This window comes from Rattus rattus, chromosome 16 (assembly GCF_011064425.1).
Source record: "Rattus rattus isolate New Zealand chromosome 16, Rrattus_CSIRO_v1, whole genome shotgun sequence".
Lineage (NCBI taxonomy): Eukaryota > Metazoa > Chordata > Mammalia > Rodentia > Muridae > Rattus > Rattus rattus.
The window spans coordinates 40,733,620-40,755,581 of NC_046169.1; the positions used below are offsets into that span (position 1 = coordinate 40,733,620).

At 52.2% G+C, this 21,962-nt stretch overlaps 2 protein-coding genes across 2 annotated transcripts in view; one reads left to right on the plus strand and one right to left on the minus strand.

Moving 5' to 3' along the window:
- Positions 1 to 947: 947 nt before the first annotated feature.
- On the minus strand, positions 948 to 5,576 carry Tmem211 (transmembrane protein 211). The gene is made up of 3 exons (XM_032886485.1): positions 5,376 to 5,576; positions 3,962 to 4,100; positions 948 to 1,195 (listed from the first exon to the last, which is right to left on the minus strand). The coding sequence occupies exons 1-3, from the start codon at positions 5,574 to 5,576 to the stop codon at positions 948 to 950; spliced, it is 588 nt and encodes a 195-aa protein (XP_032742376.1).
- Positions 5,577 to 19,359: 13,783 nt separating this feature from the next.
- The window catches only part of Kiaa1671 (KIAA1671 ortholog), a 148,650-nt gene continuing 146,047 nt past the window's right edge, over positions 19,360 to 21,962 (plus strand). Inside the window, exon 1 of the mRNA XM_032887158.1 lies at positions 19,360 to 19,629. The gene's annotated coding sequence lies outside the window, so the exon portion shown is untranslated. The remainder of the gene's footprint in view (positions 19,630 to 21,962) is intronic.

Consider the following 21,962-nt stretch of genomic DNA (forward strand, 5'->3'; position numbering starts at 1 on the left):
GGCGGGAGGAGCAGGAGGCAGCCAGTGATGTTGCATAGACAACAAGGGAGCAGAGGGTCAGGGGTGCTGGTGCCTCTCTTTCTCAAGTCACGAAGACCAGGACCCCAGCCCACGGTCGCCGCTGCCCATTCAAGTGAGTCTCCCCGGTTCTTGTCAACCCAGTTATGAACGTCTCTCACTGGTACGCGCCCGGAGGCTGCTTTCTGAGTTGATTCCTTGCCCTGTCATGGTGACAATCGACATGAAAACGTCAAGAAGCATAGACAGACAGACAGATAGACAGACAGACATCAGAGCCAGATGGAAGGCCTCCGGGCTCTGAGAAACAGCATGGTTTTCTCATCCATTGGTGCTTTACTTACTCAGAGTGTGGGGAAGGGTCCTGAGCCCCACGCAGCACGGAGCGGCATCCGGCACACAATGGATCCATAAATAGCTCACGGGAAATAAAGATGCTCGAATTGCCCAAGAGAGGAGGGGTTATAAGGAGAGAGAGAAAACAAGTATTCTACCCCCCTGTGGAAAGATTACACAGGTGTGGTGGTGCACAGCCGTTGATCCCAGCACTTGGAAGGCAGAGGTAGGCGGAGCTCTGCGAGTTTGAGGCCAGTCCTGTCTGTGTAGAGTTCCAGGACATCACAGCTTCATAGTGATGCTCTCTCTAAAACAGTTTTGGAATGGATGGCTATCTTTGCAGGGTTGTGCTGTATACTTTCCACCCATTTACATATGACAAACCAAAGACCTTCATGACACTCCCACAAAGTAGGCATTATGCCAACCTCTCCGTAGCAAAGAATAAATGAGTCCAGAGAGGGAAAGGGATTTGCCTGAGGTCACACAGCATGGGAGCAGATGAGGCAGGATTTGAACCTGAGTGTGTAGCAATTTCACCCGACTGTAGAGAGTTGTTTGCCGTTTGCTTTTCCAGGGCAACACTCATTTCCTTATTCTGGCACAAAGATGACTCCTTGCGTGTCACCAGAGAAGGGGACGGCTACCCTCTGGACCGTGGTCGTTTGCCACCTGATGACAAGCAGGCTGGTCAGGACCATGTTGAGGATGGCCGTGGCATAGCCCCAACTCAGCCAGCATGTTCCGCTATGGTACATGGAGGATCCTTCGCAGACTTCTTTGGCGAACGGGGAAGCCAGAGTGGCTGGAAAAACCAGCAGACCTACAAGTGTGGAGGCTGCTGGAGTAGCAGAAAAGGAAAGTCACTGTGCAGGTTGGGCTTCTGGGCCCATTTGGGATCCCAGGATTCACCCAGTACCCTGCCCTCCCTACACATCCATCTGTCTATTCAGCAATCCATTTAACTATCAACTCACCCATCCTTCCATGTACCCATCCACCCTCCCACCCATCCATCCACCCATCCATCCACCCATCCATCCATCCACCCATCCATCCACCCACCGACCCATCCATCCACCCTCCCACCCACCCATCCATCCACCCATCCATCCATCCATCCATCCATCCACCCATCCATCCATCCATCCATCCACCTGCCCATCCATCCATCCACCTGCCCATACACCCTTCCATCTATCCACCCTCCCATCCATCCATCCATCCATCCATCCATCCATCCATCCATCTATCCGCCCTCCCACCCACCCATCCATCCATCCATCCATTCATCCACCCACCACCAATCCATTCACCTGTATCCATCCATCCATCTACATCCACCCACCCATCCATACACCCCTCCATCCCCCTACCCATCTGTCCATTACCCTCCTATCCATCCATCCATCCATCCATCCATCCATCCATCCTATCCATCCACCCACTCATCCACCCATCCATCCATCCACCCATCCATCCACCCATCCACCCTCCCATCCATCCATCCATCCATCCATCCATCCATCCATCCATCCATCCTTCCATCCATCCATCCATCCTTCCATCCTTCCATCCATCTACCCATCCACCAATCCATCCACTCATCTATTCACCTAACCAATCACTTACTCATCCATTGACCCATCTCTATCTATCCACTGTAGAAACTCACACACGCACGCACACACAGACACAGACACATATACACACACATGCACACACAGACACATATACACATGCACACACACACATGCGCACACACATAGACACATACACATGCACACACACAGACACATATATACATGCACACACACTCACACATATAATCATGCACACACACACACACCACGTGCCTGTGCTCCATCCTCAGCATGAGTACAGTGAATTGTTTTCCAGAGTTTCCATGCTGTACCTTGCTAATGTTTAATTTTAAATGGCTCCCACCCCAGGAAGGAGCCCTGGCAGAGAGTGATATCTTGCTTTTGCTCTGCTTGTCACCATATGCATGGGAGTATAATTCTGGGGTGTCAAGTTGCAGGTTCCTGGGGAGTTTTGACACCACATATCTAGGTGTATTCTTCCCATAGATCCTAAAGATCAAAATTCTATTACAAATAAATTAAAAAGCAGAAAGAACTCCTGGGCATGTGGTAAGGTTAGAAATAAAACGAGCAGACATCTCGGAGGTCCTCCCGCTGAGAGAGAGAGAGAGAGAGAGAGAGAGAGAGAGAGAGAGAGAGAGAGAGAGAGAGAGAAAGGAGCCTTCAGTCCAGAGCCTGGTAGACCCTAGGTGAGGTAGGAAAGAAGGATAATGCTAATGCTGGAAAAGACACTGGGGATTAGGAGAAATGGCTCCCTGCTCAGAAGTAAGGGGCTATGACACAGTGCCAGGTCCTGAGCAGATCCCTGCAGAGACAGGAGGGGACTGTGAGATGAGTGTGCAGTTACAGCATCAGAGACAAGCGGGCAGCTGGAGAGGTGAGGCCGGGACAGGGAGGGCTGAACTGAGGCGGGAGAGAGAGACTTGGGTTTCCTTCTGCCTGCCATGGGAAGCCCTTGGAAGGTGGATAAGCCAGCCAGCTGACTGGATCTGATTTCACCTCAGCTGGACCTGTCTTCCCAGTGCAGGGAGGAAAGGGGGGAACTGGGGCCTGTGGGAGCTTGTTCTGACTCAGGTGAGAGGGGTGTAGGGTAGAGGGCTACCATGGGGCTCCCAGTGAACTGGAGAAGAGAGACCCTCCTCTGCTGAAGCAGCAAGTGAAGTGAGGATCAGGTTTCAGCGTTTTCTCAGCCCTTGGTTGGGCATCCTTGGGTTGCAAGCCTACCCAACTGTGCAGTGGGTGGCAGCACTACTAAGTGTGGTCCAGAATGGGTGGACGAAAGAGAAACATAGAGGTAGACCAGCTCTCTCTCTCTCTCTCTCTCTCTCTCTCTCTCTCTCTCTCTCCCCTCTCTCTCTTTCTCTCTCTCTCTCTCACACACACATACACACACTCACACACATACTCACACACACACTCACACGTACTCCCACTCCCACACACTCACACATATACTCTCACACATTCACACTCTCACACACCTATACAATCACACCCCACACACGCACACACACACACACACACACACTCACACCACACACACATGCTCACACACACACACACTCACACATTCACACACTCACACACACACACTCCCTCACACACACACACACACACACACACTCTCACACACACTCTCTCTCAACACACTCACACATATACTCTCACACATACACTCTCACACATTCACACTCACACACACACACTCACACATTCACACTCACACACACACACTCACACACCTACACACATTCACACTCTCGCACACAGTCACACACACACACACACACACACACACACACACACACACACACCATGCCCAAGCACAATTTACTGTTTGCATGGTGCTGATGCCATAGGACCAGGTCAGCTAAGGTCAGGTCCACATGGGTGGCTTCAACATCGTGTGTCCCCTTGTCCCCAAGTCCTGAATTGCTAAAGATGGGAGTAGTTCACAATCATGGGGTTCACCTTCAAGATCTCAGCACTGTGTAAGAGTCTACCTGCTGCTGCCTGCACCACGGGTGTTGGACCAAAGCCCCTCCTGGGAAACAACCTTCTGGGGGCCAGTGCCCAGGCTGAGAGGAGAAGAACGCTGAGGGACAGCAAAAGCCAGCCTCCCAGGAGCATTGCAGCTGAGACCTTGGGAGAGAGGGGAGGGAGGTGGGATGAGCACATGGCAGTCACTGACTATTGTCCCCTGAAATGTTCCCGACAGCTGTGTGTAGCTCCTGTTTGGCTACTCTGTGGGATCTTTCTTCCACCCTTCTCTACCCCGTTCCCACCCTTTCAACCCCTAACACCAAATAGGAAAGAAAAAAGGATTACGGGGCGGGGGGAAGGGGGTGGAGTTATCATTAGACTGCACCCTACCGACTAGGGGCATTGGGGTCAAGTTTGATCTTCACCTTCAGGATACGTACTTTATTCTTCTTGTGTCTTCTTTGCACACAACTACTTGATAAACTAGGACCAACAGCAACCAACGCCCCACACCTCTTGGGGCCTCAGCGTTTATACACCCTCTGAAAAGTGTCCAGAATTCCTAAAGCCAGGCAATCACAGAACCTATCTGCAGCTGTCAAAATCACGCCCCTGCTAGAGCACGAGGCAAATCATAGTCAGCTGCTGTGGATGATCTGAAGCGGCCCCGTATCCCCTGAGATCAAAATGAAAAACATATTCCTACAACATCTCTGTGTTTTGTGAAGAAACCAAAATTCCAAAATCTCCACTACAGCTATGTGTTACTCTAATTCCATTTTCCCTTAAATAAAGAGGTCCAGAGAGGGCAAGCCCTTTGCCTCAAGACACACAGCTAATCCAATAAGCAAAAGTAGGATCCAGGTCAGCAAACCACTATGTTCTGCCCTGATTAGGCACTTGCCAGGATCACCAGGAGGAAGCCCCAATCCTCAGTGTCACCTTTGTAATCAATTTTGAAGGCGATATAATCTTGCTCGTGAGTGCTGGTTTAAGTACCCGGTCTTCCCCCTCCCCATGTTCATCGCCAGGACTTAAGCATCTCATCTTTCATCTGTTAACCCCAGCAGTGCCTGGGGTGGAGTCAGGTAGGGGTGTGCGGGTTGTACCCTGCAGAACCACCACAGACTTGCTTATCGATGACAGTGATTTCCTAGTGGGTGGCAGTATGGTGTCTTAAAGTGACTTTTCCTGGTTTGCAGGAAGGTTTTTCTGGGAGCTGAGAGCCGCCTCTAGAGGTCACGCCCACCCAATGCTTGCAGAGCCCCAAGCTCAGAGGTGTAAAAAACCCTAAGCAGAGTTTGTTGGTGTTCTTGAGAGCTGCTGAGCGCTGAGATCCTGTGTGCTCAGACACTGCGTCACCCACTGGTCAGCAAAGGACACTCAGAGCCCATTCCCTGGGAGCCAGCAGCCCTGGAAGAACTTGTGTCTCACCTTCCAGGGCAAGGTGGGCATGTCCTTCAGGGACCAAAAAGTCACACAGCTCTGGTTCCAGCGGTCACCCTGTGGCCAGAAGCAGTAGGTAAAGACACCATAGCAGGAGAAAGGGCTCTGGAACCAGGCGGGAGAGATGAGGCTGAGGCCAGACATGCTGGTGAGGGAGAGCCCCAGAGCAGCCCTCACGCCGACCTCCATCGGGAATGTCGCTGACCTAGGGGTCAAACCGAGGAGAGAGATGAAGGGGGTGCACGGAGGTGAGCCAGCACCAGGGCACACCAGGTCCATTCATTAGCTGGCTCATTCACACGTGCCTGCCTTCCTCAACCCAAGTCTCTCTCAGTGTCTGGGAGAGGCCCTGAAAGTGGGCGGCACAAAAGCTGGGGTCCTGGCTGAATAAGAATGGGCTAAGCAACAGCCTTCATCTCTCTCCATGTTTCCTACTGCAGATGGAGCAGGCCGCCACCCCTCCCACCGAGTCGCCCCTCCCACCGGGTCGCCCCTCCCACCGGGTCGCCCCTCCCACCGGGTCGCCCCTCCCACCGGGTCGCCCCTCCCACCGGGTCGCCCCTCCCACCGGGTCGCCCCTCCCACCGGGTCGCCCCTCCCACCGGGTCGCCCCTCCTTCCGTGCCACCCTGAACACTGTTCTCTCAAACTGTCTCCCAGAACAAAACCCTCCTTCTTCTTCAAGTTCCTCTTATCAGTTGCCCACAAGAAGAAAAATAACACTTCCCTTGTCCAAAAGGACAGCCCTGTCCCGAAGAGTGGCATCCCTTAAACCTCATACTCCCAGGCTGGGCTTATGGCACCGTTCTACCCATCAGCTAACCACTCCGTGGGGCTTGTCCATTGTTCAGCGTGGGCTAGGATTTGGTGGTGTTTTGGCAGCCCTTTGGGGAGTCTGTGGATCAGTCTGCTCCTGTCATGCCGGGCTGCCTTGTGCCCAGCTTGATTCTTACTGCAACCCCTTGTCCTCAAACCATCATGTGGGAGTGGGCATTCCGTACTAGGAACTATGGGGGAACCACATAGACAGTCAGTCTCCTGCAGGATTCTGGTGAGAATTTGGGGATAGGGATAGCCGATCCAGCAGGAGTCCTCTCTCTGGAAAGGCTGCAGATGGGGGAGGGTTAGGGTTAGGGTTAGGGTTAGGGTTAGGGTTAGGGTTAGGGTTAGGGTTAGGGTTAGGGTTAGGGTTAGAATCAGTGTCCTGCTGATAGCAGTAGGTTCCAGTGACCGCTTCAGGGGTCACTTCTTATGGGGTCAATTCTACTAAGGGAACAAATTTAATTATCTGGGGCTGGCAAGAGTGCCCAGTGAGAAACCCTGAGCTCTTAAGTGTACCTACAGAGAGCTGGATATACATTTGGTAATTCATTCTTGCTGCCAGCAGCAGGGAATGAAGTAAAGGATGAATTGTTTAAGAGTTCCTTTCTCTTTTGCCTGGTAGTCCCACCTCTGGCTAGCCAGGCTGAAGGAGGCTTGGAGCTTTAACTCTTCATGAACCAGAAAAAGAAAGTTATGCTCGCAGGGAAAAATAACACTTTTACACCTCGCAAATATGCACAGACACACAGACACACACACGTTCTGGTCAGGCCCTACCACCTGTCTTTTCCACTCCACAAGTGTTCATACAAACTTACACACACACACACACACACACACACACACACACACACACAATTTGGTAGTTTGAGCAAAAGCCTTCAAGACTAGGTTTCATTCATTGAGCAAGCACTGACACAGAAAAATCACTCAATCTGGGTGAAAAATGAGCTCCAATCTTTATTGCTCAGAGAAAGAAAAAGCTGAATGAAAGAAGCCTTGTAAGAAAAAGGCCAGTCTCCTATTCTTGTTCTTGGTACTTACACTTTCTCAGGAGAACAGATCACATGGTCTTCCAAGTGTCTTTATACTTCCAAAGTTCATCATAAACCGAATAAGAAGTTTCGGTGGGAAGGTTTACAAGTTTCCATTAGGACTAATTATCTAATTAAGTATCCATTACCTGTCATTAGCTCATTAAAAGTTCATTAAAAGTTTAAGACAATTCTTACAACATAAGTTAGTGTGGGTTTGTCAAGAGGCAAACCATCTGCCTAGCATCTCATTAGGTTTGAAGTTTTGTGTAGATAAATCCCATCAATATTTTATCTTTTGTCCTTACACCTACGGTAAATTGTCCATTCCCAGTTTAAGACCTTGAGTTATCTGATAACGGCTTCACAGCTCACCTAGAAGGAATGTTTTTCCTGATTGCAACTTTGTTTCAAGCCTGCTTTCATCCTACTGTTGTTAGCCTGAGACACAGGAAGGTTCCTAGAGCCCTAATTGCAGCTTTTATATTCTAGAGGGCTCAAAAATCACTTGCACAAATTTAGGAATTCTATAGAATCATTTAGGAATTACAGAATCGCCAATTGGTCTACACAGCATTACTACAAGAGACTGCATCTTCCTTGAGCTGCAGGAAATCTGTCCAATAGGGTAGACTAATGTCATCTGCTAGCCTTAGCCTCTCCTAGATGGCTCCTGACAATTTGGAGCCACCATGATCCTTGGGTTCTGCTAGACTTTGGCATTGCTATAACACAGTGTTGTAGACTGAGTCTTTTATAAAAAACAAAGTTCATTTGGTTCCTGGTGTTGGGAGACCGGGAAGACCAAGGGCACTATGCAGTATGTGCTCTACATCTGGCAAGATGTCTAGTCCGTGCCCATCTCTTCCTACCCCTTCTTGCCCAGGGTTTTATGGTGCACATGTGTGTGTATGCATGTGTGGGCATGCATGTACATAATGGTACATGCATACAGGGGCCAGAGGTCAACCTCACATGTGATTCCTCAGAAGCATCCACCTCATTTTGTGAGGCAGGGTCCCTCATTGGGACCTGGTGCTTGTTCATTGAGCTCACTGACCATTGAGCCCCAGGGTCCACCCATGTCCACCTCCCCCAGTGCTGGGATTAGCATGCACTACACTTGGCTTTTGTCCTTTGGTTTCGGAGACAGGGTCTGGCTGTCCTGGGCTCCATATGCAGAGGAGGCTAGCCTCAACTCAGTGATGGTCCTGCCTCTGCCCTTGAGTGCTGAGATTAAAGGCCAGTGCCTACACTCAGCACCTTCTGGGTGTTTTATGTGGGTTCTGGTCAGGGGAGAGGCAACTCATGTCCTCAGGCTTATGCAGCAAGCACTTACTGACTGGGCATCTCCCCAGCCCTATTCTCTTCTTACGAAGACACAAACCATCTGAGGGACTCACCCTCCTGACCACATCTACCCGACCTTGACCTCCCAAAGGCCTCACCACCAGACACCATCAACCCAGGAATCTGGGAGCATGAGGGGTAGGTATATCCCTATTGTGACAGGCAAACAAAACCAGTTTTCTAAAGTTTGAATTAAAAACCAAAAGGCAAGGGGGTTTAAAGTTGAGCCTTACCTAAGTAATGACGGATGCAGTTCCACCAGGCTGGAAGGAGGGTCCACTTGTCCTGGTGCTGGTGGAGGTAGCAGAGCCCGCTTGGGCTGTCTCCAAGGGTCCCCAACAATGGCCAGGGGCTGCTGTAGTAGCACTCTGGGGTTCTGAAACCTCTGTCAGCAACTCAAAAGTGGCAAGGAATCCCAGCCCTCACCTGGGATCCTGGGTAAGACGGCCATGTTTCTCCGTGTTTATAAGGAGCACATAAATCCCAGCATGAAGTGTGGCACGGAGTGGCCAGGGTTGGGGATGGGCTTTTCGCTCTGGGGTTAGAAATCTCTCTGAGGCTGCTAGCCAGCAAGTGAGGAATCATCCCTTGGGTGACGAAGGACTTGTTTTTGCCCTTTCACCAGAACCCACACCTCCCAAGGGTCAGCTGATCTCAGGGGTGTAATTCCAGGCCAGGAGATGGTGGAGTGGAGCCACACAGCCCCGCCCTCCACTGTCCCGGGCAGCTCCGGTGTTTCTGAGTCTTTGAAAAGACTAGACGAGCTTCAGGGTCACCTGGGAAAATCACAGCCACGGAACAGGTGCCCAGAAAGCTAAGTGAGGCTTTATAAGCCCAAATTACATCCGGCCAGGCTCCAGTTACTGGAGCCCTCCTACAGGGAGCCTGAAACAAACAGAATGGAGACTTTCTCCTCTGTCTAGAGCTGACTTTTCTTTTCTTTCTTTTATAACAAAGATTTATTATTTTATTTTATTTATATGAGTACACTGCAGCTGTCTTCAGATGCACCAGAAGAGGGCATCAGATCCCATTATAGATGGTTGTGAGCCACCATGTGGTTGCTGGGAATTGAACTCAGGACCTCTTGAAGAGCTGTCAATCCTCTTAACCGCTGAGCTCTAGTCCTAGAGCTGACTTTTCAATGTGATTAAGATGACTATTATGTGCCTAGAGGGGCAGGGTGTCATAGTACGCATGTTGGTTCCCTCCTTACACCGTGCACGTCCCAGTGTCCAAAGTTGGGCTGTCTGGCTTGGCAGTAAGCACCTTTACCTGCAAGCTGAAGGAACCTGGGCTAGCAGCCAGCGAGTGATGCTGTCCCACTCACAGATGGCACAGTCATGGCTTCTTCCTCTCAGCCTCAAGTTCTTGGAGATGCCGAGGATTGAAGTCAGAGGCTGGGCATCCGAGTGACCTCTAGACTTTACCACAGTTAGGGGCAACTGTCCCACCAGCTCCAGCCAGAAATCAAAGATGATACAAGAGCCAAGGTCTGCACCCCCCCACCCTCTCCTTACCCCCAGGTCAGAGGGGCACGGAAGTGGCAGCTGAGGATGTGAAGTTGTCTTGTTCCTCTCTGGACTTGGATGGATGGCCTTGTCTCCAGACTGAATGTGTTTGGACCTCACTTGTAACTGCAGAGTCCTGAGCTCACAGTGACCCTCAACCTCAACAGAACATAGTAGGGAACATGACACAATCTGTTTCTTCAAGGAACTTAGGGTCATGTAAACAAGATAGGGCCTTAAGATAGATAGCCTCTATATCCAGCCACCCACCCATCCACCCATCCACCCATCCATCCATCCACCCACCCACCCATCTACTATCCATCCATCCATCCATTCATCCATCTACTATCCATTCATCCATCCATCTATTCATCCATTCATCCATCTACTATCCATTCATCCATCCATCCATTCATCCATTCATCCATCTACTCATCCACCCACCCACCCATCCATCGACCTACCCATCCACTCATCCATCCATCCATTCATCCATCTACTATCCATTCATCCATCCATCTATTCATCCATCCATCCATCCATCCATCCATCCATCCATCCATCCATCATGAATCAACCCATTCACATACCAACAACTCTTCCATGCATCCATTTCACACAATCATTCTTTTATCATCTATCTATCTATCTATCTATCTATCTATCTATCTATCTATCTATAATCAGCAATCTCTCTATCTATCCCTCCCTCTCTCCTACCCACTCGTGTGTAGCTCTCCTTCCATCCAACCTCTTTCCATCCCCACCCCCATACTTATTAAGTATCCAGTACACGCTACGAAGTCCGTCCTAGGTGCTAGGAACTGAACAGGGATCTGGGCAACTGCAGCCTCTCTTCTGCAGATCCCACCCCTGCCTGGGGAAGAGAGGTGTTGAAGAACTAAGTCAATTCATAAAAGCAAATGTGAGACAGTGTCACAGGAAATGATGATAGATATAGAGAGATAATCGGTGTGGAAGTCTTACAAAGCCTCGTGAGAAAGCCAAGTCTGACCTAAAGGTGGAGATGGGGGAGCTGTGTGGAAGGTGTGGGAGGAACACTACAGACTGAGTGTGGACCAGGTCCAAAGGCCCTGAGGCCGGCATGGGTAGGGCACATCGACAGAAACAGAGAGGCCATGTGGATGGGTGGAATACAGATCGAAGGACGTCCAGGGGTTGTATAGCCTCAGCGTAGACGGTGGCCAAGGTGTGCAGCAGCTAAGCAAGTGAAAATCAGCCCGACCAGATTTGCTGAGGGAGTGTGTGTGTGTGTGTGTGTGTGTGTGTGTGTGTGTGTGTGTGTGTGTGTGTCGGGGGTATCCCTAGGCTTTTGGCCTGGAGTGCAGACCTAGGTGATGATAGCTGAATCAGAGGGAGCAGTGGGTGAGCAGGAGGCTGTGGCAGCTGAGTCATGTGCCTGGCAGAGCTGTATGGGTTAAGGAACCGAGGAAGGGCCACCAGGTTGCCTACGCCAGACCTGAGGCTGGGATCCTTCAATACGTGGTCTCTTTCACTAGTATCTGTCTCAACCAGGCCTGCTGGCTCTGTCACCAGGGACAAATGACACAATGGCTCAAACCCTCTGTTTCCCCAATTACAGAGAGCCTGGCCTACAGCAAGGGCGCTGAACGTTTGGAGGGATGGGTTCCTTTGAAAATAGGGTTTTAAACTGTGACTGTGTTCCACATTCAGCTTCAAAGCACACAGAGACAGGAGCACACAACGGGTGTGTTCTTCCAGGGCTCCTGTTGCAGCCCCAGCCCGTTGAAACTTGCTAGGGCTCTTAAGTAGTGCCTGAGGCCAGCTGGGCTCCTCCTCAGTAACCCCCACCTTTCTCCTCACTTCAGATATCCCTTCTGCCCAGGAACCCCACACTTTAGCTCAGGCCTCTTCAAGGTTACCTCTCCAATGTGACCTTCCCTGTTCTAGCTCTGGCCTTGAATGTAAATCTGTGAGCTCTTAAAAGGCCTCTTCCCCTTTAAAGGTCACATTCAGGTTGGTGAACGGAGCAGGGTCACGTGAGGAGCTGGTCTGAGAAGGTCTGTGTACTCACCCGTGTGCGGTTTCCTTCCTGAAATCAATAGCTATTCACTCTGAGCTGACGGATGGGCTGGACCAAGAGGGAAACTCCAGCCTCAATAGGGTGGGGAAAGGGGAGAGTTTCCTGGGTAGGAGAAGGCACCTGTAGGGGTCCCCGAGCCATTTCTAAATACTGGTGCCGAAGCTGGGTATCAGAGCGTCCTCTCGAGTCTTCTTGGCCCCATAGGAATCCAGTGCTGCAGGAGGCACCAGCAGAGGGCGCGCTCGTTCCACCTTCCCGGCGAGGGCTGCTTTCCCGCGGCTTCTAGCTGAGGCTCAGCCAGCCTTACCGGGCATTTCCTGTAATTGTTCCCTTTCCTACACTTTCTCCAAGTCTGTCTTCCCTCGCTCGGGTTGGACTGGAGTCGGCTCCCCAAAGACGCCTGAGCACGCCCAAGTTTGCCCGGGGCTCTGTTTGCCAGACCGAGATTTCTGCTGCGCGACTTGAGTGGTTTGCCGACTTCTCTGCGCTCTGCGGGTGGGGTCTGAAGAGACGTCGCCCCTTAAAGAGTTGTGGCCTTCGAGGCTGAATCCCCTGGCTTGGTACACGGCCGATTTCACTGGTGTCATCCCTACTGGGGAACTCGGGGTCCCCTTTGTGGGTTATTTGTCTCCCAGTGAACTTAGAAGGAAACTATAGGGCTTTGAGAGAAAGCAGGTCCGGTGGGCTGGAGGGAGTAGCGGCTTGTAGGGAGGGGGATGGAAGCGTCAGGGCTGGTCAGTTACGGGTTAGGAGAGCAGTGGGATGTCTGGAGCATCCATTTACCTGGAGCAGGCTTCCAGGTAGGAGCCCAGACAGCGGACAGACTCATCTGTGAGGGTCTGAACCGCAGCATGCATGGGTGCGGTTTGGGTTATATGAGCGTGCATTTCATCAAAGGCAGAGTTATTTTTCCCATCTTCGCTTCATTTCATTCTCACTTAACCCAGGCTTGCCTTGAATTCACTTTGACGCCGAGGATAGCCCACCGCCTTCATCCTACCACTGCAGCGCCGCAGCATACCAGATGGGGATCGAACCCAGGGCTGGTAACCGATATCCAGTGGGCCACACGCTCCCCCAACACCTCCACCCCAACCCCAACTCCCGCGCCATCTCTTCGGGTTCTGTTTTCCTACTCAGGTGGATTGGCAGAGCAAGTGAGACGTCGCGAGAGGATAGTGGTGTCCCTGCTGTCTCAGAAGCGTAATTTACATCATGTCTCCTCCAAAAACCCTAAGAATAGATTTCAATTGAAGAAGAAGAAGAAGAAGAAGAAGAAGAAGAAGAAGAAGAAGAAGAAGAAGAAGAAGAAGAAGAAGGAGAAGAAGGAGAAGAAGGAGAAGAAGGAGAAGAAGGAGAAGAAGGAGAAGAAGGAGAAGAAGGAGAAGAAGGAGAAGGAGAAGGAGAAGGAGAAGAAGGAGAAGAAGGAGAAGAAGGAGAAGAAGAAAACCCACCAAATTGTCTACCAGCGAGCATCTTCCCCTGGGCCTCAGGGAAATTAAATCTTGAGGAGGGGCTCCCGGGGCACTCACTCTGCCTGTTCTTAGAAATCGACAGTATGTTGCCAGGGAAACGGGAGGCGGGGTCCAAGGATGATTATGAGGGGGAGGATCTGTAATAAATAGCAAGACAAAAGCAACTTAATGGAGAAAGGCTTCTTCAGGTTCCGGAGGGACGCCACCCAACGGTGGGGAAAGCATGGTGGTCGGACTCGGAGGCTGGCTGGGCAAGCAAAGGGTGGACAGGAAGTGGAGCCAGGCCATGAAACCCCGGGGCATTCCTTTCCCCGAGTGACTCATTTCCTCCCCTCCCCCTCCTAGAGCGGCGATTCTCGCCCTTCCTAACGCCGCGACCCTTTAACACAGTTCCTTCCTCCTGCTATGGTGTCGCCCCAACCATAAAATCAATTCATTGCCACTTCATAGTTGTAACTTTGCCACTGTTGTGAATCATAATGCAAATAAATATCTGGTAGGCCATACGCTCCTGAGTGATCTTCGCAGGGGACGTGACCCACAGGTTGAGAACCAATCTCCTAAACTTCACTCGACCTTCCCAGAGAATGTCGCCCGAAGGAGAAGTGGAATTCTAACGTCTGAGCCTATGGGGGGATGTTTCACATTCAAACTACAACAGGGTCCATCCTTGGTGACCAAGAGCCCCGAATCGTGTCCTGCGACGATGCTGACTTTAAGTGAGGTTCCATTTTGAGGGTCAGATCTGTTCCAGTATCTGAAGTACGGAACCCATCTCCACCCGGTAATCCAGAAGGCTTCTGGGGGAACTGACTGCAGCTAAGGATGGTCATTAAGTCGAGGCTAGACTAGCTGAGGGCAAAGTCCTCCTGGTAAAGTAATGCAGTACAGCAAAGGTTTAGAGTCAAGAGAAAACATTTCAAAGAATAGATTGGCTCTTACGGTCAAAAAAGAAAAGAAAAGAAAAAAAAGAAACAAACAAAACAATAACAACAACAATAACAACAAAAAACAGGCTGGAGAGATGGCTCAGTGGTTAAGAGCACCGACTGCTCTTCCTGAGGTCCTGAGTTCAAATCCCAGCAACCACATGGTGGCTCACAACCATCTGTAATGAGATCTGATGCCCTCTTCTGGTGTGTCTGAAGACAGCTACAGTGGACTCATATATACAATAAAATAAAAAAAAACTTAACCCCCCCCAAAAACAAAAAACCAAAACAAACAAACAAACAAAAAAACCAAAAACCAAAAAACAAAAAACAAAAAAACCAAACAAACAAAACAAAAAACCAAAGAGACAGAGAGGCCTATGGTGTTGCTCAGTTGTTAGAATGCTTGCTTAGTCAGCAGGAAGTGCTAGGTCTGATCTTTTGCACCCATAAACGGGACATCGTGGCACAGGACTGTAATCCTAGCACTTGGGAGTCTGAGGCAGGAGGATTGCTGCAAGTTTCAGACTACTTGTATTGAGACCCTGGCAAGGAAACAAAGCAAAACCCAAGGATGGCTGAAACAGGGCCCAACCAGGTGGCTGTGGGTTCTGAGGCTACCCAGTCAGTAAGGCAGGTAAGGCAGCGTCACCCCACAGGACAAATGAACCACACTGTGAACAGCCCCGATGACCACCGGGGTGCTCAGGGTCCCCTGCACTGAGGATGGGCAGTGCCACTGTGGAATCTCCAATGTATTTGCAATTGGACAGAACTATCCCCACGAACTTCTTGGAGGAGGCTGACGGTGGCAGATAAAACATTCTGGGACAGTCCCTGGGGTGTGTTGTCCTCTGTGTACCAGAACAGGCAAGCCTGCGCGGTTCTGGCTCCGGGTAGAATGTGGAACCTGACACTCCCTGCTCGGTGTAATCCCTGGGCTTGTGTGGCTGGCAGCCTCTCACTTGGCGAACACAAGAGAATGTGGAGGAGTCCAACCTGTCTCCCAGGAAGTCTCGCCCCAGGAGGACCCAGGTGCCTCTGGGAGTTGTAGTTTGGTTTGCTTCGGCTTTCCCTCGGTTTGCTTAGAGTGGGGGAATGGGGATGGGTTAGTCACAGGGGACATGTGGTCTAGGTCTGGGGTCTGTGGAGGTTGTTGGGAAGGTTAATGTTTTGTTCCCTTCGGAACTTATATTCAGAGACAGACTGGCAGTGTGTGTGTGTAGAGGGTGCAGGTGCAGGGTGGGGGAGACACTCCCTTGTCTGGGGAGCCCAGAATAACAAACATCTGGCTACTCCAAGCATTCGGACACACGTTTGCAAGAAGCGATTTGCATAAGAGATACAGGAAGTTTCTCAAAGCTTCTGGAAGAGACAAGGCACTTAGTGGGGTATCACAGACTGGCCATTCATGCACATCTATTCATTGAGCTCCTACTATGTCCCAGCCCTGAGGTAGGCACTGTGAATCAGGTGGATGCCCAAGTACTTTTTCTGAGGTATCTCTAGAGAGGAGAGGACACAAACTGTTTTTAAATTTAATTTTATTTAATATGTTCCTGTAGGTTTTGAGACAAAGAGTTTCTCTGTGTAGTCCTGGTTGTCTTGGAACTAGCTTTCCAAGACCAGACTGGCACAGACAGAACTGAGAGATTTGCCTGCCTCTGCCTCCAAGTGCTGGGATTAAAGGTGTGCACCATCACATTCAGCACACCAAACTTTTTTTTTTAAAATAATAACATACAAACTCTGCATCAAAGCCCTACTTTTAGGTGGACTTTGAGAAAACTTCATCTTGCAGACCAACCATTTGAACTGCCTCAAAGACACGCCCCCCCGGAATGGCAGAGTCATATTTGACATTGTGTGGGATAGTCCACTTGATAACTGTGTCCCTGGCATCCAGATGACCCATACCACTGCTGGGCTCTGTCACTGTGGACCAGAAGAGCCTCAGATGGAACCAGGATATTATGGAAGGCATCATCAGCGCTTACTTTAAAAGGGTCAAAATTCAAAGGATTGTATGAACTGTACACACACGCACGCACGCACGTGCACGCGCACGAAAACACACACACACACACACACACACACGTCACCACCACCACCACCAATCTGATGCAGAGAGGAGGCAGGAGAATGGCAGACAGCTTTCTGGAAGCCACACTGCTGCTTGGGTCTCTTGTCTCTTTTCTTGAGGTTGGGCTGGTTTTACAATAAAAGAGTAAATCATGTCCCATTTCCCTGGGGAGCATGTGTCATAAATATGATTCAATTTACCCGTGCGATGTTTCTCCCTAATGCTGGCGAAACCCTATGAGAACATGGATCCGCTGGCTGCCGAGTCCCCAGAGCCCAGCATACAAAAGGTACTTAGTAAAGATGCACAGGCTGGCAGGGTAGGGTTCCAATGATGTCGTCCCAGCTCCTGGGGAGAGTGGGGTGGGGAGGAGAGAGAATGGATTGAATCCAGGAGCTCAAACCTGAACAGGGAGAGACTCTAGGAGGGGGGAGGGAGAAAGGGAGAGAGGGAGAGAGAGCTGGTTAGTGGTGGAATAGACACTTTTGTAAAACTAGAGTTTATTTTATTTTATTATTGGTTATTTTATTTATTTACATTTCAAGTGTTATTCCCCCTTCCCAGTTTCCTCTCTGCAAAGCCCCTATCCCCTCCTCCCTGGAGTTTATTTCCAACATGGCATCCAACCTCCTCCAACTTCAGTTCCCGGGGATCTGTCGCCCTCTTCTGGCCTCTACCAGCACCGGCACTTACGTGCACATACACACAAAAATAATAAAAGAAATCGTTTTGTTTTTTTAAGAGGAAGGAAAATAAAAAGAAAGAAAAAAAAGAAATCGTGGTCGATATGATTAATGAACCGAACAAGGCAGCTGATCAGGAATGCGCAGTCGCAGGGCCGCAGGTGGGCAGTGCTCAGTCACCCCACCGCGAGGCACACAGTAGGTGCCTTGATTGGGACCATGGCGCAATGCCGCGTCCGTCCAGCAGCGGGCGCGCCTCGCGCAGTCTCGCGGCTCCCGCGCCCGCGCCCCGCCCCTCGCTGCTCTGCGCAGGCGCCACTGGGCGCAGTTGCCACGGCGACGGGGCGCTTCCCGCCCGAGCCCCGCCTCCGGCAGGGAGGCTGCGCGCGCCGCGGCAGGTGCGGGCGGGCAGGTGCGGCGCGGCGGGCCACTGCGGTAGGTGCGCGGAGGGCGCGGGGGCGCGCGGGCGGGCGCGGGGGCGCGCGGAGACGCACGGGGACGCCCACTCCTGCCCGCGGGGCCGCGTGAAAAGTTGGCAAAGTTGGCGGAGGGCGAAGCGGGGAGCGGGGAGGAGCAGCGTGTGGGGTCCGGCTGCAGATTTGGGGGGGGGGATCCCGTTGCATCTGCTGCCGGGGAATGCTGGCGGAGGGAGCCTAGGGCTGGCCCCGCTCCCCCACGCGCGTCCGCGGCTCGCGCGTGCCTCGGGATCACGCCGTGCAGGCCAGGGCTGACCTTCCTCAGGCCAGGAAGCGGTAGCCTTTTGCTTTCGGAGAGACGGCGCCTGTTGCAGAGAGCTGTCCCCTGAGGGCCTGCGGCTGGCGCTGGAGCCTGCGCCCTGCCCCGGGGTCGCGCCCTCCGGGGTGGCGCGCGCGCCGCCTGGTCCGCGGTGACAAAGATGTGTAACTTGGACTTTCTTCTACTGGGGCGAGTTGCGGCTCCAGGCCGCGCACAGAGAAGCGCTGGGGCTGGTTAATCTGTAACCGAGACTTTTGGTGGAGGCTTCAAGCGGCCAACTTTCTCCTTGCCACCCCGCAGGGCAGGCGTGCGGCCAGGGCTGGGCTCCGCAGACACCCCGCGTCTTGGTGGGTTCGGGGGAACTTGAGGGCTTGGCAGGAGCGCACTTAGGCCCGAGAAGAGCAGAGTCTGGATTCGTGTTTTAGCCTGTCCTGTAGCAGTGTGCAGGGGTACGTGGAGTCAGTGTGGACCGGCCCAGAGCGGTTCAGAATCTGCTTCTTAGAGATGACTTTCTAGCCACCGTTAGCCTGCTCCAAGTCTTTGTTGACTGGTGATGTTGGGGATGCACCCCTCACCCCAGACTCTGAGCTACACAGCCCTCCCACAGGGACCTCTGATGGCTGTTAGTACTTCTGCTCACCCGAGGGCAAGGGAGTGCAGTTGTCCATCCCTTGGGCATCTGACCCCTCTAGCATCACCAGGATTCTCCTCACCCACAGGATGAGCTAACTCCGAACGTGTATATCCGTTCATCAATCATTCACTGGACAAAATGGTTCAGTGTCAAGCACTAGGCTGGAAGTCACACCCCGGAGGGGTGAACCCTGGGTCTTTCTGGTCAGAGAGTGGGACAGCAGAGGAGGGGCCCATGGCTTGGGGTGGGGGGAAGGGCGAGTCAAGGATCATGGTTCTGGGGCAGAGAAGGGTGCCAGGAACTGAACCCAAGTCCTCGGGCTTGTTGGCAAGTTCCCTTTACCCACGGAATCATCTCACCAGCCCGGGGTACTTTTTGGTTCTTTAGCTGCAAAATGGTCTGAAGGGTTCTGCCCTCCATCGTGGGGGAGGGGTGGGTGGGGTGGGGGGGCGTGTGTTTATCGGGGATGGTTCTGATTGTGTGAGCTCAGGGCATGAACCTAGGAAGATGCTTGTCAGGATAGCCTGTCATCAGAACTGTTCCAGAGAACCAGTGCCTTGCCCAACCTAGCTCGTGCGTGTGCGTGTGCGTGTGCGCGCGCGCGTGTGTGTGTGTGTGTGGTCAAAGGTGACTCTTGGGCTGAGTCTTGAGGGCTGAGTAGGAGGTAGGGCAGAGGCAAGGCCTAACTTGGTCCTGCCCAGAGTGTAGGGCGTGTTGAGCGAATAAAAGACCTTTACACCCCCCTCTTCTACATTGGAAGCCTTGGGACTGAGGGGACCAGATCCCTGCCTGGAGGCATAGGTTCCTGCACATAACAGCTTCAGATTGCGGGAGTGTGGATTAAGGCCTGCTGCTTCTCTCGGAACTTGATGGATGTTTGGAGACAGTGAAGCAAAATTGCCGAGAAGCACCAGAGGTAAACCAAAAGGGGCTTCCCAGAGGAGGCGGGAGAGAGGCCAGCCAGTCACCATGGTAGGGTGGAGGAGGGTGTATGGAAGGCCAGAGGTACTGATGAACCCCGTTATGTCAGGCTCCCAGGCTGAGTCCCTCTGTCTGTCCCTCTCTGTTCTTTGTGACAGTCAGTGTTGGCATTGGAGACCCCACCACTCACACTCATGAGCAAATCATGAAATGGAAGCCTGGCCTAGAGGAGGAGCTGAATTCTGAACTTAGAGCTGGCTGCCTGCAGCCATGCATCTCCCAACTCTGCATTGTCCCCATGTGGCTAGGTGTGGCCGTCCACTGCTTGTACCTCGACTGCTGGCCCGGGTAGGGATCGCTGTTGGAGTTGAGGGCTGGATACAAGACGGATATTTCATGGAATCTCTTATGCAGGAGGGTTCCCGGGCCTGAAGCTCTCCTGTCCCCAGGAATCCCCCTAGTCAGCTATATGGGAGAGAGGGTGCAACGCCCATCAGGAAGCAATTAAGGACTTGACTTTGGGGCCTGAGTTAGCAAGCTGCCCTTCTTGGTAATCACCCGGTTAGGTGACCTTTGAAATGTTTACAGCCGTGTCTCCGTTGAGAACAGGAATATGTTTTCAAAGTCTGATCTCTGACTGCTTACACCTGAGTCAGATACGCTGTTAAACTACTCCAGGAAGTGGAAGTGTCCGACCTCAGATGCCCAGCTGGACTGACCGTTCGGAGAGCTGCACTTCGCAGTCCTCCAAGGCTTCATGTGCGCAGAGTCTAACTCCTACACACACACACACACACACACACACACACACACACACACACACACACGGTCACATCTGGCAGCCATGACACCTGCCTTCAGACCTGCTCTGCCCTAGCATTAAATCCTGACTTTAACTGCTGTGTGACTGCGGTCAGGTGTGTTAGCCTCTCTGAACCTGTTTCCTTTGTAAATGAAGCAAATGACTTACCTCCGAGGGCAGCTGTGAGGCCTGAGAAGGACTTGGCAGGTGTGCGTTGGCCCTAACTTGACAGAGAAGGTACTCAGTGAACAGCTGGGGTGGGACAAAGACTGATTAAAAACTCGAAACAACCCTGTACAAGAACTTCACAGACCCATCAAAAACACATTTGGCGATTTCCCCTTTGAGACGGGTACATGGCGGTGCGTTGATTACCAAACTGGCTGCCCGTTGGATGTGGTTATTGGTTTTTAACTCTGCTGTCCCTCCTGTTGGTGTGTCCCTGCTCGGCCATTGCATTGGAGAGGAATAGACTCCAGGAGGTGGCAGGAAGGGTGGGATAAAGAGAGCCCTGGGTCCCCTGAACACACCGTGGGAGTGGGTCTGTCTGTGCTTCGCCGAGGTGCAGCTGCTGGCTTTGTCTTCCCAGTGGCAGTGGGATGTAGCCTGCAGCCCCACAGCAGGTTAGGTCAGAGGCCCTGTCGGTTGTGTGGAGTTTGGCAGCCTGTGGGTTGGAGGCCAACCTGCCAGGGCTTGTGTCTTGGAAGACATCTGGCAATGGACACGTTAGTGTCTCTGAAGCGCATGGCTCCCGTATTGGTTTGCTTTCTCTCTGACTGCCGTGTAACAAACATCTCCCAAATGAGCGACTTTTAAACATAGGCATGATTTACACTCTGGTCAGTGAGTGGCTTGACTGGTCTGCTCTCTGACAGATCTCCTGGGTGACGGCAGTGGGGTGTGCTCTTCAGGTGGGTGGGACAGCAGGTATGCAGTGAAGGGGATGGGACAGCAGTGTGTGTAGGGGTGGGGCAGCAGGTGTGCAGTGAGTGGAGCAGCAGGTATGCAGTGAGGGGGCAGCAGGTGTGCAGTGAGTGGGTGGGGAGTAGGGTCGGGGAGGGGGCAGCAGGTGTGAGTGAGGGGGTGGGACAGTAGGTGTGCAGTGAGTGGGTGGGAGAGTAGGTGTTCAGTGAGGGGCAGCATGTGTGCAGTGAGGGGGTGGGACAGTGGGTGTGCAGTGAGTGGGGCAGCAGATATGCAGTGAGTGGGTGGGGCAGCAGGTGTGCAGTGAGTGGGTGGGACAGTAGGTGTTCAGTGAGTGGGTGGGACAGTAGGTGTTCAGTGGTGGGTGGGACAGTAGGGTGTGCAGTGAGTGGGTGGGACAGTGGGTGTTCAGTGAGTGGGTGGGACAGTAGGTGTGCAGTGAGTGGGTGGGACAGTAGGTGTTCAGTGAGTGGGTGGGACAGTAGGTGTGCAGTGAGTGGGTGGGACAGTAGGTGTTCAGTGAGTGGGGTAGCATGTGTGCAGTGAGGGGGGGGGACAGTAGGTGTGCAGTGAGTGGGGCAGCAGATATGCAGTGAGTGGGT

Excerpts from the sequence above, each read along its gene's own strand:
- Tmem211 (XM_032886485.1), bottom strand. The coding sequence starts at position 5,576 with ATGGAGGTCGGCGTGAGGGCTGCTCTGGGGCTCTCCCTCACCAGCATG. Across the intron at positions 4,101-5,375 it reads TGCCCACCTTGCCCTGGAAG|GTCTCAGCTGCAATGCTCCT; the intron begins GTGAGACACAAG and ends CTCTCTCCCAAG. Across the intron at positions 1,196-3,961 it reads CGTGGTGCAGGCAGCAGCAG|CAGCCTCCACACTTGTAGGT; the intron begins GTAGACTCTTAC and ends CTGCTACTCCAG.